Below are 12,313 nucleotides of genomic sequence, written 5' to 3'. Positions count from 1 at the left end.
TGCTTGAAAGAGACTTTGTTTGCTTTTTAAAGTCTTAAGACACTTCATATCACTTTTCAGTGATATCTTTACAAATTCATATTGCATATTTTATCGTTTTGACCTGCAAATACCCAGATAAATATTATAAAAAAAATTAAACACTGTGTGGTGTATTTTTGTGGTGCTATATTGTGTTATTGTATGATTTATTGCACAAATACTTTAAACATTGCCTTCTAAGTTAAGCATGACTGCTCAGTGCCAAGCTACCAGAGGGTGGACACAGGATAATTAGGATTGTGTGTGACTTACCCCGACTAGAGTGAGGGTTCTTGCTTGGACAGAGGGTAACCTGACAAAAAAACCATTTCTAACAATAACCTATTGTGAACGTAGCTGTGTCTCGCTCGTTAGCAACAGCTTGGGTGAGAATGGCCTGGGCCAACTCTGAACCTGTGGCACCACCTGCGCAACTGTGTCCCACAAACTATAGGTGTAACAGCCAAAAGGGATGTGGTGTTCACAGATTGCAATGCCAGGCTGGAGGAAGAAAACATCTTCTTCCCATGATGGTCTAGTCTCAGATTCCCTATCTGGGGGAGTAAATGGGAACGTGCCATGGGAGGTCAAGGCTTAGATGACCAAACTCTCAGGGGTAGGTTGTTAGGTCAGGAAAGCTGGGTTGTTAGGCGCAGGCCTATTGCGGCAGGCGATTGTCTTATTAACATGGGGCCCTGTGCTGGGCTTGGACCATGTTCCCAGCAGGACATCAGTAAGGGCTTCATTAAAGGGCAAAAGGGGTTCGGATGTGGAAACCCCAGGCTGAAGCACCTCTGTCAGGATGCTAGCCCTGAAAGCCACTGAGGCAGCCCAAGACCTTGGCTGCTCTTCTCACCACCATGGAGTAAGAAGGTCCCTCCTCTGTAGCCACAGTAGGGGGAGAAAGTATACCAGCATCAGGTGAGGTATCAAACTTGCTGGCTTTGCCCAGTTCCTGAGCCCAGTCCATAGGATCTGGTATTCTAAGGGGTCCAATGATCCCTCCATACCCTCGCTGAACTCAGACCCATAGGAATAAGTGTTTAATTCCAGTCTAGGGACCAAAGGCCCTGCTGTAGAAGGGATCGGCATTGAGCAATGTTGTTTGGGCTCCATATCAGAGTCGGCAATTAATATAGGGTCGACGATGCCCACGGGCCCAAGCGAAGTTGGGAGGTGCAACGCCTGGTGTAGAAGGCAAAGGGGCCCCTGCCAACCAAGCAGGCCCCAGGGCGCAACAACAGAGCTGGACTCCCAAAAAAGAGGTGCATGGTCTCGTAAAACTCTGAGTTAGGCAAGGCTAGCTCCAGCTCCTGTAAAGTCGGAGAGGTGTGAAGCCTACCCAGAAGTAGGCTTCGAAGACCGAGGCCCAGAATGAGGATGCTCCTTATCCCGCATCGCCCGACCCACGGGGTGAAGTCAAAGAGCGCTTGTGCTTCTTCAACTCTTCTTCTTACCGGAGTGTCCCGAAGATTTGGAATGGGACGAAGAGGAAGGGTGGCGGTTCCGTGAGTGGTCTTGGGACCTACCTCTCAACCGAGAGCAAGCACCATAAACACACCAGGTGCAGATTCGCCACCGATCATGCAGTGGCAGGAGTCGCAGGGCTTAAAACCGGTCTTCTTGGACATCGTTGATGCATCAGAAAAGTTGAAAAGAAAATTGACAAAGTCCAAAATTCTGTCAAAAAATTATTGAGAGTAGCTCTTCTCCAGATCTGCGCGTAGCCTGGTGTGGAAAGAAAATAAATGATGTTAGCGCGCTGGGGTGGCGCTTATGTATGCGCTTATGTATGACCCACAACATCATATCCAGCATCATATCTAGCATCATATCCAGCAAACACGAGGCCAAGGATGGATATGGAGTTGACCGATGCCACCTGACAGCATGCAGGGGTACTGCTCGAAAAAAAACCTCTGAATCTAGACTGACGCCTGGGGGAAATTCTAAGGTAAGGAATCTGCAACTGTAAGTCTCTATCAGATATTTACAGTATGTTTTAACATTTTCAGTTGTATATTTAGCCACTTTATTTATAAACACTTTAATAATCTGTTAATATTAGTTAATTTTCAAAGCAGTCACGGACCCCCTGAGGAGTCTTCTTGGACCATAGGTTGGGAACCACAGTGTTACATCATGAGTAAATATAGTTTCTCACATTGGTTTTGAAAATCATTTTATAAGTAAGGTTTAAGATCCTTTCGAGGAGAGGGAAACTTCCTGTCTTTCTCTCAAGGCTGCAGTTTCTCAAAAATATAAACTGTCCTTCCAGGCAGCGCCCTCAGCGTTCAGGTATGCAATTAAGACATATTCAAACCCCTCACTGTGTCAAATCTTTTGTGTGCTATTTATGATTAGAGAAGATTGACTATAGATTTAATGTAATCTATTATGCTCTCTCTATTTATAAAATTGTCTCTTTGCTCTTGATAATTGATACATTTATTTTAATATCAGCTATGATAATTTTACACATGACACTTCATTGGCTTCAAATAAAGCTTTTTAAAATAATGGTTCATATTTCTTGTGCTTGTTGCTTTGAAGAAAGGAACCCACCTGAAACCCTGTGACTCTAACGTGAACTATTGTATTATTCTAACTTTACAAGCACAAATTGTCGCTGGGCAGGTTCAGCATAGACCCGTGGAACATCGTCTGTCCATTTCCCCACTCACTTTAGCAAGCTGGTATGCCGGCACTAACCTCATGGCCAAGGGAAATCTACCGGGTATGGTCATGACTGACCCCTGCCACGTAAAAATGTGTGCATGGAGAGTTTGAATTCCTATCAGTCTGCGTACGTGCGTTGGTACTAGGAATGTAGATGTGCATTGGAAGGTGTACAATCGGGTAGACAATGTGCCCTCTGCATAATGTTTTCCATATACAGTGATATTTCCTTGTGGTGTCTCTATCTGGAGCTGTGTGGGTAAATGTGTTGTACTTTTCGAATTTCATACGTGTGACATAGGAATAGGAATGATGATCATCATTTGGTGAGTGCATGCTAACTGCAACACGTGAGTTGTTGCTTGGAATGTGCGTGCATTAGGATGAGTTCTGATGATAGTTGTTTCGGTCACACTTGTTAGCAGGAGGTGCTGTATTTTTTTTTTAAGTGTGCAGGAAGAAGAACTCTGTATATATTTGTGTCTATGCTTGTTTGTTGTACACTTGTTAGAATATTTTAATTGTTTAATATTTGTAGGTTAGTTGTGCTTGGTGCACAAGGGGTTGTCTAGGTTATGTAGTGAGTCTGTCTTTTTCATGTATAGCATGATTCGTTCCTCATAAACGTTTCAATTTACTTCACAACTGTGAAATATCCGCCAATCAAAAACACCACAACAAACTGGCAAGATGCATTGTCTTATGGCCCGAATACATAAAGCAAATATCTTTCGACAACTAATGAGTTAACTGTGCTTTATTTTGAACAGATTACAAACATTTTAATTCATCATGTTCATCAGGGTCCAATGGGCGTGAATGTGGCGCTGAATCAAGTCTGAAATTGTCAACGTTCACACGTTTGAGGCATTGGTGAACACAGCCTATTGGTGACTGTGGCTTCCGTCCGTAGACCATGACTGAAACTGCTCAGATACTGAGTCAGCGAAGGCTCATTTTTGCCCCTTCACAATTTAGAAAAGATATGGTCAAGACAAAGTCTGAAAGGGGAGACCAAATTAAATAAGGCACATTTCAAACAGATGAAATTCAATATAAATTGTCACACAGTTAATACACATGAAAATTACTCTACCTGCACTGACATAACATACCTTCTGCACAATTAAAATAGCACCTCCAAAAATAGAGTACATATACATAGATTTGCCAGAGGACCTAGCTTAGATTTTGCACATTTACAACCTGGATGTACACTTTGAAGCCTTTGCATAGTGTTCAAGCCAGGTACATCTATATGTATTGCTTGATAAGTTATAAAAAGTGGTAAATAGCTTGTGCTTACTTCTAGTAATGGTCTCGGGGATTGACAAGTCAGAATATTTATTAGTGGAATAAAGTTCATATTACTTAACAGCATCAGAGATTAATGGGGGGTTTTACAGCAGAAGGGAAGAAAAACGGATCAAGAAAAAGAACAAGAAATAGAAGAGGCTAAAATAACAAACGTTATACTATGGAATGCCAGTGGCCACCACAGTAACCCGCTACCCATAAGTATGTCCAGGCTTCATGTTCAACAATTGCTCCTAATGAACCTTATCCAAAATGTGCAATCCCTCCCTATCTCATTATGTGAAATATAGGTTTCAGCTTTGCATGGGAATTTTCGAAGAGCACAAAGCCAAGCAAAATATTAGGGGGATGGTGCACTTTCACGGTAAAGAATGACATTTGGTATTTCGGCATCAGACTAGTTGAAAGCAGAATGTTAAGATGGGGGCTGACGGTAGAATTTAGAAGAAACACAGGAAAAGGTGGTATTTCACAAAAGACTGCAGAAAGTTACAGAAAGCCATCTAATCAAACCTTTCAACAGCAAAACCGGTAAACACGATTATCATGTTTGCTGAAAAATTACAAACCACAAACATATTTACGGTGTAAACTGCAATTGAGGATATTGCCGCAGCGTTTCTGTGTTAAAGAACTTACAAAGTAATTGTAAAAGATAAGAATGCCAGTAGAAAGGCGGAAATGAAAAGGCAAGTGTTTACAAACATGTGTAACCAATCAGCAGCAATAGCATCCAACTGAATCTAAGCATTAAAGGATATACTAAGAAAGACAAAAACTTTTATATAAATTGTATTTTTCTCCTTACAAGTGATGATCACTGGAATCCACCAGAATAGTGTTTGGAAACGGGCTGATGGAATTCCTGATCTGAATGAGCTCTTTTATGTATTTTCTCTCCATTCTTCAAATTACAAATGTAATTTGTTAAAAAACGCCCTATTTTACTATCGCTACACAGTGAAAGTGCAAAGAATGCATCTGACTTCCCGTTTAACTTATATCCTACATACAAGACATGACTTATCATAGAGGCACAATAAGAAGCTAGCAGGGATGAGGGCTTGGCCTATGTCAGAGTGCTCACTCATTGACGTTGGGTTCTGCCACGTGCTCTGTACAGGTGCCTGCGGTACTCGCTTGTGTGGAGCTTTCTGCAGAGTTAGAGAAATCTAAGCTTACAGAGGCATCCTCGCATGACTGTTTTGAAAGGTCACTTGGTACTTCAGCCAAGGATTTTGATGTTTCATCACATGTAACCTGAACAGGGGGCTCCTCTTCTTGAAGCATGGCCTGGACACTAGGGGGACCCTCATCAGGAGCTCCAACTGCATAAATGCTAAAGGCTTCATCTACTGTGTTAGTACCTTCAGCAGCTTCATTTAGGCTATCATCATTAGCAGCTGGCTGTACAGGGACTGTTTCTATATCTTCATTTTTAGATGTAGATTCATGGTGAACAGGTTCCTCTTTCTGACGGTCATGTCTACTGGAAGTATCACAACTGTCCAATTGCACAGATTCTATGGCTTGCCCAACTGCTACTTCTATTGTATTTTCTTCTTCCTTTTCCACCTCTCTAGTATCTACGACTTTATCCAATTGAGAGCGATCTCTTTCTTTCTCTGTAATCACTGAATTTTCACTTTCCACATCTAAACTGGTTCCACACAGCTTCATATCTTTCTCATTTTTGTCATGCATATGTATTTCTCTGGTAACCATTGTATCCATTAGATGACCTATACTACTTTCTACTGCTGCAGTGGTCAATGAACTATCTGCCTCTAAATGGACTTCACATTGCTTCTCGTCCAGCTCAAGCTTCTTCATTTGTTCAATTGCTGCTTCAGTATTTTTTCTTTCTTCAACACTCTCCTTTTTATCTGCCTGCTCTTCACCCTCCCCAATTTGTACAAATTGGCCTTCACTAATGACTTTCAGTATGTCCTGGTGAGATGTGTCAGGCGGTACTTCAACTGTCACCGTCAGCAAGCTTCTGATATCATTAATGTTGCCCACAGCCACATCAGGCCCCTCTTCTTGGCGAGGCCCTTCCTCTTCAGTTTTCCTTTCTCTTTGCTCCACATGCAATAGGTCTTCCTGCTCGACAGTTAACACAGGGGACTCTGGTTTGTCAGTGATATGAGCAATGATAATGTTTTCAACTTTAGGAAGAGGCTCTTCTTTTCCAAGTGATTCTGCTTTCAATACCTTCTCTGGCGATTTCCTCTCATTCGGCTCTTCAATGTGTGAAGGTGACATTCCAGTCTTAACTTCTTCTGAAAGGGTGCTTTTTGATTCAATAAACACTTCATTAGTTTCAACCACAGTGTCCACAATTTTGTGAATGACTTGTTCCTGCTTTCTCTCAGGGCTGGCTGGAGCAGAACTGGAGGGGGTCTTCAAGTCCGTTAAACTGGACACACTTTCAGAAGCTAGGCGTGCGCTATCCTCAAATAGGTTGTGCTTCTTCAGGCTGGCTGCTTCTTGGATCACTGCAAGAACAGAAGAAGACAGCATTGTAAATCTGAAGAGAAATGACAATACATATTTGCATGTAGGCTGAGGAGCGAAGCAAACTCACCAAACTTTGAATTGTGACCAATACCTATACCTCCTCTCTATCCTAAAGTGTCTCAAAAGACAAACAGGAGTAGGTGTTTGACTCGATCAGGAACAAAACAAAAATTGATTGTTCTCATGAGGGAGAAAGGAGCGATATGAATGGGTTGTATTGCTAGAATGAGAACAATAAGCTACAGAATCAATCAAAATAGGTCTCATCAACTACAGGATTGAGACAAGATGATACTGCATTGGCTCTGGTACAAAGATGACAACAGCACACAGAAGTTATACTTGAAGGTTTTAGAAGAGAGGTTAATGATTTAAAATAAAATACAATATCCTGGCAAGAGGGCCTTTGAAACTAGTTGACAGCAAGGCATTGCTCTATGATATAGGGTCCGGAACCATAGCATAACTTGAGGTTTTTACTAGTAAGGATAGGTGTAATGGGCAAGGGTGTCTAGTTCTAAATGAACTGTTCATGCGGAAGCTCTTCTATACAGCACATACCAGTCACTTCATAGAAGAGCGGAGGAAGTACACAAATAATTAATCAGCCTTGCAATGGTCATGCTCATGATGTAACGATGTGAACCTGTACTATGATATTTTATGTTAGGTAGAACAGAGCAGCACCGTAAGAATATTTTCAAACCTTTAATAGTATCATCTAGTAGTTTTCCAAATAATATCTCTTCATAAACATTTTCAACTTGTATCACGTTAGTGTAATCAGCAAAGATGAATTGCTCGAAGGTCTGGAGTTCCTGTTAAACATAAAGGACAAAACTATTTTTAAATTTGAAATGATACTGAAAATTCATGTGGTGGCACAGGTAATCAATGATGTCTCTAAAAAGCATTTTGCAGGACGTGGTGGTAAGAAGATAAAAGGGGCCATTGAAAACTAGTTTATTGATATGGACACTTGAATATCACTGGTGAAGAATGTAATTACGTTTTTTATTTTTATGTTTAAGCAGCCATCACAGATATAGGTCTAAGGCATACATGTCATTACAAAGCAACAATTTCGAATCTGCGTTTCCCCCAAAACGTTCTGTAATAGTATAACCATCACTATATGGCAGTATGTGCAAGCTACATAAGTAATTCACAGAACTCAAGCATAAATCTAATTTTCCATACCCTTAACATGTAGAAAATGTCCAGGTATATGCATTTGCTAGAGGTAATAAATATGTTTGCAGTGGTTACCAGAAATCTTTAGGTCATGATGTGCTTGGAAGGGTACCAATGTATGTTTCTGACAATTCTTCATATAAAGTGATATCTTTGATGTCAGTCTTTGAAGCAATGGCCAGATCATCCCCTCCATGCCATGACAAGTTTTCATTTACCATAAAGCATAGCTATAGTGGTCAGTTTTCTATATCCATTAACAATGTTTTTCACATTCACTAAGCAAAGCAACACAAGGGGTAATTTTCTAAGTATGACCTATCATAGCCTCCATCATGTCTATTAGTTGTCCCTCAGAACGCAGCAACCCTAGGGCAGTGCCAAGCTAAGTTCATAAAATCCACCTTCAGACCCCCACAACTTTTGCAATTGCTGCTTTGCGTGAGACTGTACTGGGCCATTGTTACTGGAGTGAAGTATACCCTATGTAAGAATTTGTAATGGATTAGTCTGTATTTTCCAATAGGGGACACATCTTCGATCTGCTGACAGGAGGAGGGCTATACCATGTCCGTAATGTCAAAACTCAATTCTACAGTCCTCTGTGTTCCTCCTCAGGAATCCTCTACCACTACGTTATACATTCTGGTTATTAACTCAACTTGGCTGAGAAATTGTCAGAACACAATATTGACCACTCCGCCAGCTCATTCGGGAATGGTTTGCAGGTCACATCGTGTATCTTGCCACATATTGGAGTATCCAGCCGTTGTAGTGGTTGAGTCCCCCAAAATATAGCTGAAAATTCTTAAACTTACATTCTATGACTAGAACTCATAACATGCGCATTTGTTTCATGTGCAGCTACGATATTATGGTGGAGGTGTGATCAATTTGCAACGAGTGACAATGCTTATTGGGAATGTAAGATGAGTGTACACTGGGGTGGCCAGGACAGGCTAACGTGTGAGAAACCATATGGTACAATGCACATTGTGAATCTCTCGTATAGGTCTAGTGGTCTGGAGATATGGGGTTGCTTCTATCGGAAGTGATTAAATCAACCCCCTTTCTCAAGTGTGCAGTGCAGAGCATTTCTGGTGTTGTGTTTCCAGTGTCGAACAAACTGAGCTTGTGCTACCAGATTGTAAACTTCAAAAGTTTGCGCGGCAAACCCACCCTTGTCGTATGGCAACTGTAGTCTATTCCAACTTATCCTAGGCTGTCAGCCCACCCACGCCAGTCATATCATAAGGTTTTCAATTGGTTGAAAAAAGCCTTATTCAAAGGAATGGGTATATTTAGAAACAGACTGAGAAGCTTCAGCAATTTGACCATTTTATTCAACAACACCCTGCCTGCTAGTGACAGTGGCAGTCTAATCCACCTGACAATCATTGTGCTGTCATGTGTCATACTGGTACAGTGCCATATCCCCAGGTACTTAGTGGGATCTGTCTGCCACTGTAAAGGGAAAGTTGAACAAAGGTTGTACTGTTGCAGTAGTAAGAGTGGCCATAATCAATTTTGACCAATTTATCTGCATCCCAGACCATCTTCCGCATGCAATTATTTCACAAATTATTGGGTTTAGGTTTATAGAATTAATAACTATTAGCAGTGCGTCATCTGCAGATAGTGACAGAAGAGTATCCTGAAACCCAAAGTTAATACCTCTCTGATGGTGATGTTCCCCGAGAATGCAGGCCTGGTGAAGATTGTGTAAATGTATGTGTGCTTATCAGCTTTGTCTTTATACAATATATAGAAATAGTTGATATTATGAAAGAATGAATCATTCTCTCCATCTGCTCTTATGTATCAAGGTTACATCTACTTCTAGTATTTTTTTAAGCTCAAGAACATATAAAGCCCTTGGAGACAGACTGTCTGGAGCTAGATTCTCACCTCAAAAGGGTCTGAGTACAGAATCAAAATGTTAGACTAGTCACTGTGCCAGCTTCACACTGAAATAATGCAAAAACCGATAGGCTCTTACAGGACACTCTGGGAAGCAAGAATTATAGTGTATGCAATAGTCGAGAATTAGATTTACTAACAGTCATGGTGACAGGGGCGAGTGGGGGGATGAAGTAGTGCAGCTGGGGCAAAATACCCTCCCTCAGCAATAGCACTGCCAATACATTGCTTTTTATTTTCTACTGACCCAATATTTTGATTGCCTGATTGTCTCATGGACGCCATTAAGATGGTCAGGAGTGGTCAATCAAGGAATGCCACTTTGACATTTCTGGCACTACTCTTGCAACCCCTTGTTTCGGGATTCGTCAATGTGATGGCAGGAAAAATAAAGCAAAAAGGATCTAAGGACCATGTTTTCCTCCCTGCGCTATTGCTAGCCCAGTAAGGAGAGAAAATTAGGCTATGCAGTGCAAAAGCAATATGTCACTGATGATCGAAGGGTGCACAATGTACCACAGGCATTTTGATGAACTTTAACTACCCAAGGCATTTTGTTGAATTGACATCCATCATATGATCGCTACAGCAGTCATAAAGGAGATCCCACATCAAACTATTTTTTGTATGGATTTTATTGACTTTTCATGTAAAATAAAACAGATTGATAGATTGATTGATAAGTGATTCACTGGTATTCACATAGTATTGAAAAATGCAGGACCAACAAATGAAAGTGAGATGAGAAGGCCTGGCAGGATGTTCACCTTGCACTTTAGGTCTCTGATTCAGATGCGATAGTAAAATACCACAGTCAATTCCCATCACTTTCATTTAGAGTTACTGTTTCCCAGCCACCGGAATCACTCTGTAACTAGACTCAAGGCAGCTGATTCACGAAAATTAAGAATTTCACTGCACTGGGACTGCCCAGGCTCTGTCTGCAACTATTTATAAAACACTAACTCGATGCTTCAGAGGCGCCTAACGTACCAAGGACATGTGCGGCAAGCTTGTCCTGAATTCATGTATTGTTCTGAGTGAGCATCACAAAGTGCGCCTAGAACACGAGAGCCCTCTTATATTTCGGATCATATTGTTGTAGCTGAGAGATGTTTGCATTGAAAGCTGCTGTGGACACCACATAACTTTGTACTGTATTTTCAAAGAAGAACTTTCCCAAGCGCTAGGGTCTCATACGCAATAATGTACGCACGTTTCTCTTCTCATGCACTGTGGCGCCAGCAATAAGGTCTAGGTTGGAGCAGGAAGAACTGGGTGGCAGGCAAACCCTGAAAAAGTCACGAGGCGCACCAGGAGTGCCAATGACCTGTTCTGCTTTTCTCCTCTTCCACATTCGCCAGATGCAATCTTCACGGGCACTCGGGGAAAAGTCACACCTACTCACCGAGCCTCTTTCCCCAACACTAAAAATGTTCAGACAGCAATTGCTTGTGCAAACCTAAGAACCACATACAATACCTGTTCTCACTCTGTGGCTATATGCAGGCCCAACACATCTCATAGCAGAACTAGCCAGTATATTAACGACTATGGACATTCTTCAGTGCCATTAACCTTGCCCGTTCAATCCCAAATGTCATCCAGTGTTAAACGGTAAGGATCACTACTACATTGGTATCTGTCGGTCCTCAACATCTGTATCTCCACTGATCGCCACAGAGCATCCACGCCTCCTCAGCTTCGCCCTCATAAAATAATTTGGTCAGGGCTTACTAAGACAAAGTCATATTTTCTCACAATTATTTTGTGAAATGTTAAATATTGAGGGCAAGCTGTAACGTGTGCTGCTTCAGGCTATTTCCAAAAGTAGTGCCTTGCAAATTTGTGAAATTTCAAGTGAGTTTGGAAGAAATAAAATAGGGGCGTGGAGTAACGTGAAAGAAAAGGTTTAAAACTAAATACTCACTGTTATAATTTATTTTCTAATTTTAAACTATGTAAACCTTCAAACATTATAATAATTTTCAGTTTTTTCTTTCAAAGTGCACTTTGGCAGGTCCCTGCACCAAACGCTACAGGTTTTCAGACACTTGAGGAATAAACAGTCGTGTGACCAAACGCGGAGTTAAGACTCGCTGAATTAACAGAGCACTCAAAGTTAATGCTTTCAGAAGGGAGAAACGTTCCATTCGTTCTAGAGGTTGGATGCGAGTTTAAGTATCCTGCAATCTGCTGAGGGTTGTGTTTGCTTAGGGGCTGTTAGTAACAGTTGATTAGACAACAACAATGAAATGGAAGGCAGATATTTGTAGATGTTTTTCGTCCGAGATACACCTTGAAGACATTCATAAACCAGTGTCAGTATCTTGACATCAAACCTGGCTGTCACAGGAAGCAGTGGATGGATTTCCTAAGATGGGAGACAGGATATACTTGATGATTTTATAGATAAGGTACTGCATCCTTCTGTAAGTAGTGAAAGTCATTTACCCTTGTTGCCTGTCCTTTGCCCCAGGGGTATTCTTTAATCTGTGTGACACCAAGCTTCTATCGCTGGCTCATTGAGCTGCTGCCCTCATTTCATGAAAGCTCGTGACTCAATCATCAATCATCATTTATATAGCGCGGCTTCTGACCCAGGGGGTCTCAAGGCGCTAAGGGCACTCACCAGCAGCTCTTTGAAGTGGCGTAACGAAGC

General features: G+C 41.5%; 1 protein-coding gene across 2 annotated transcripts in view; it reads right to left on the bottom strand.

The window, feature by feature from the left end:
- Positions 1–3,439: 3,439 nt before the first annotated feature.
- NIBAN1 (niban apoptosis regulator 1) overlaps positions 3,440–12,313 on the bottom strand; it is a 317,062-nt gene continuing 308,188 nt past the window's right edge. For both annotated transcript variants that reach the window (XM_069231510.1, XM_069231511.1), the window contains 2 exons: positions 7,244–7,355; positions 3,440–6,515 (listed from right to left, as the gene is read on the bottom strand). In XM_069231510.1, the coding sequence (XP_069087611.1) occupies positions 5,101–6,515; positions 7,244–7,355 (1,527 nt within the window). In that variant the 3' untranslated portion in view covers positions 3,440–5,100. The remainder of the gene's footprint in view (positions 6,516–7,243; positions 7,356–12,313) is intronic.

This window comes from Pleurodeles waltl, chromosome 4_2 (assembly GCF_031143425.1).
Source record: "Pleurodeles waltl isolate 20211129_DDA chromosome 4_2, aPleWal1.hap1.20221129, whole genome shotgun sequence".
Classification (NCBI taxonomy): Eukaryota; Metazoa; Chordata; class Amphibia; order Caudata; family Salamandridae; genus Pleurodeles; species Pleurodeles waltl.
Note: the sequence above shows the minus strand (reverse complement) of the source record. Positions and strands in the feature narration are given on the sequence as shown.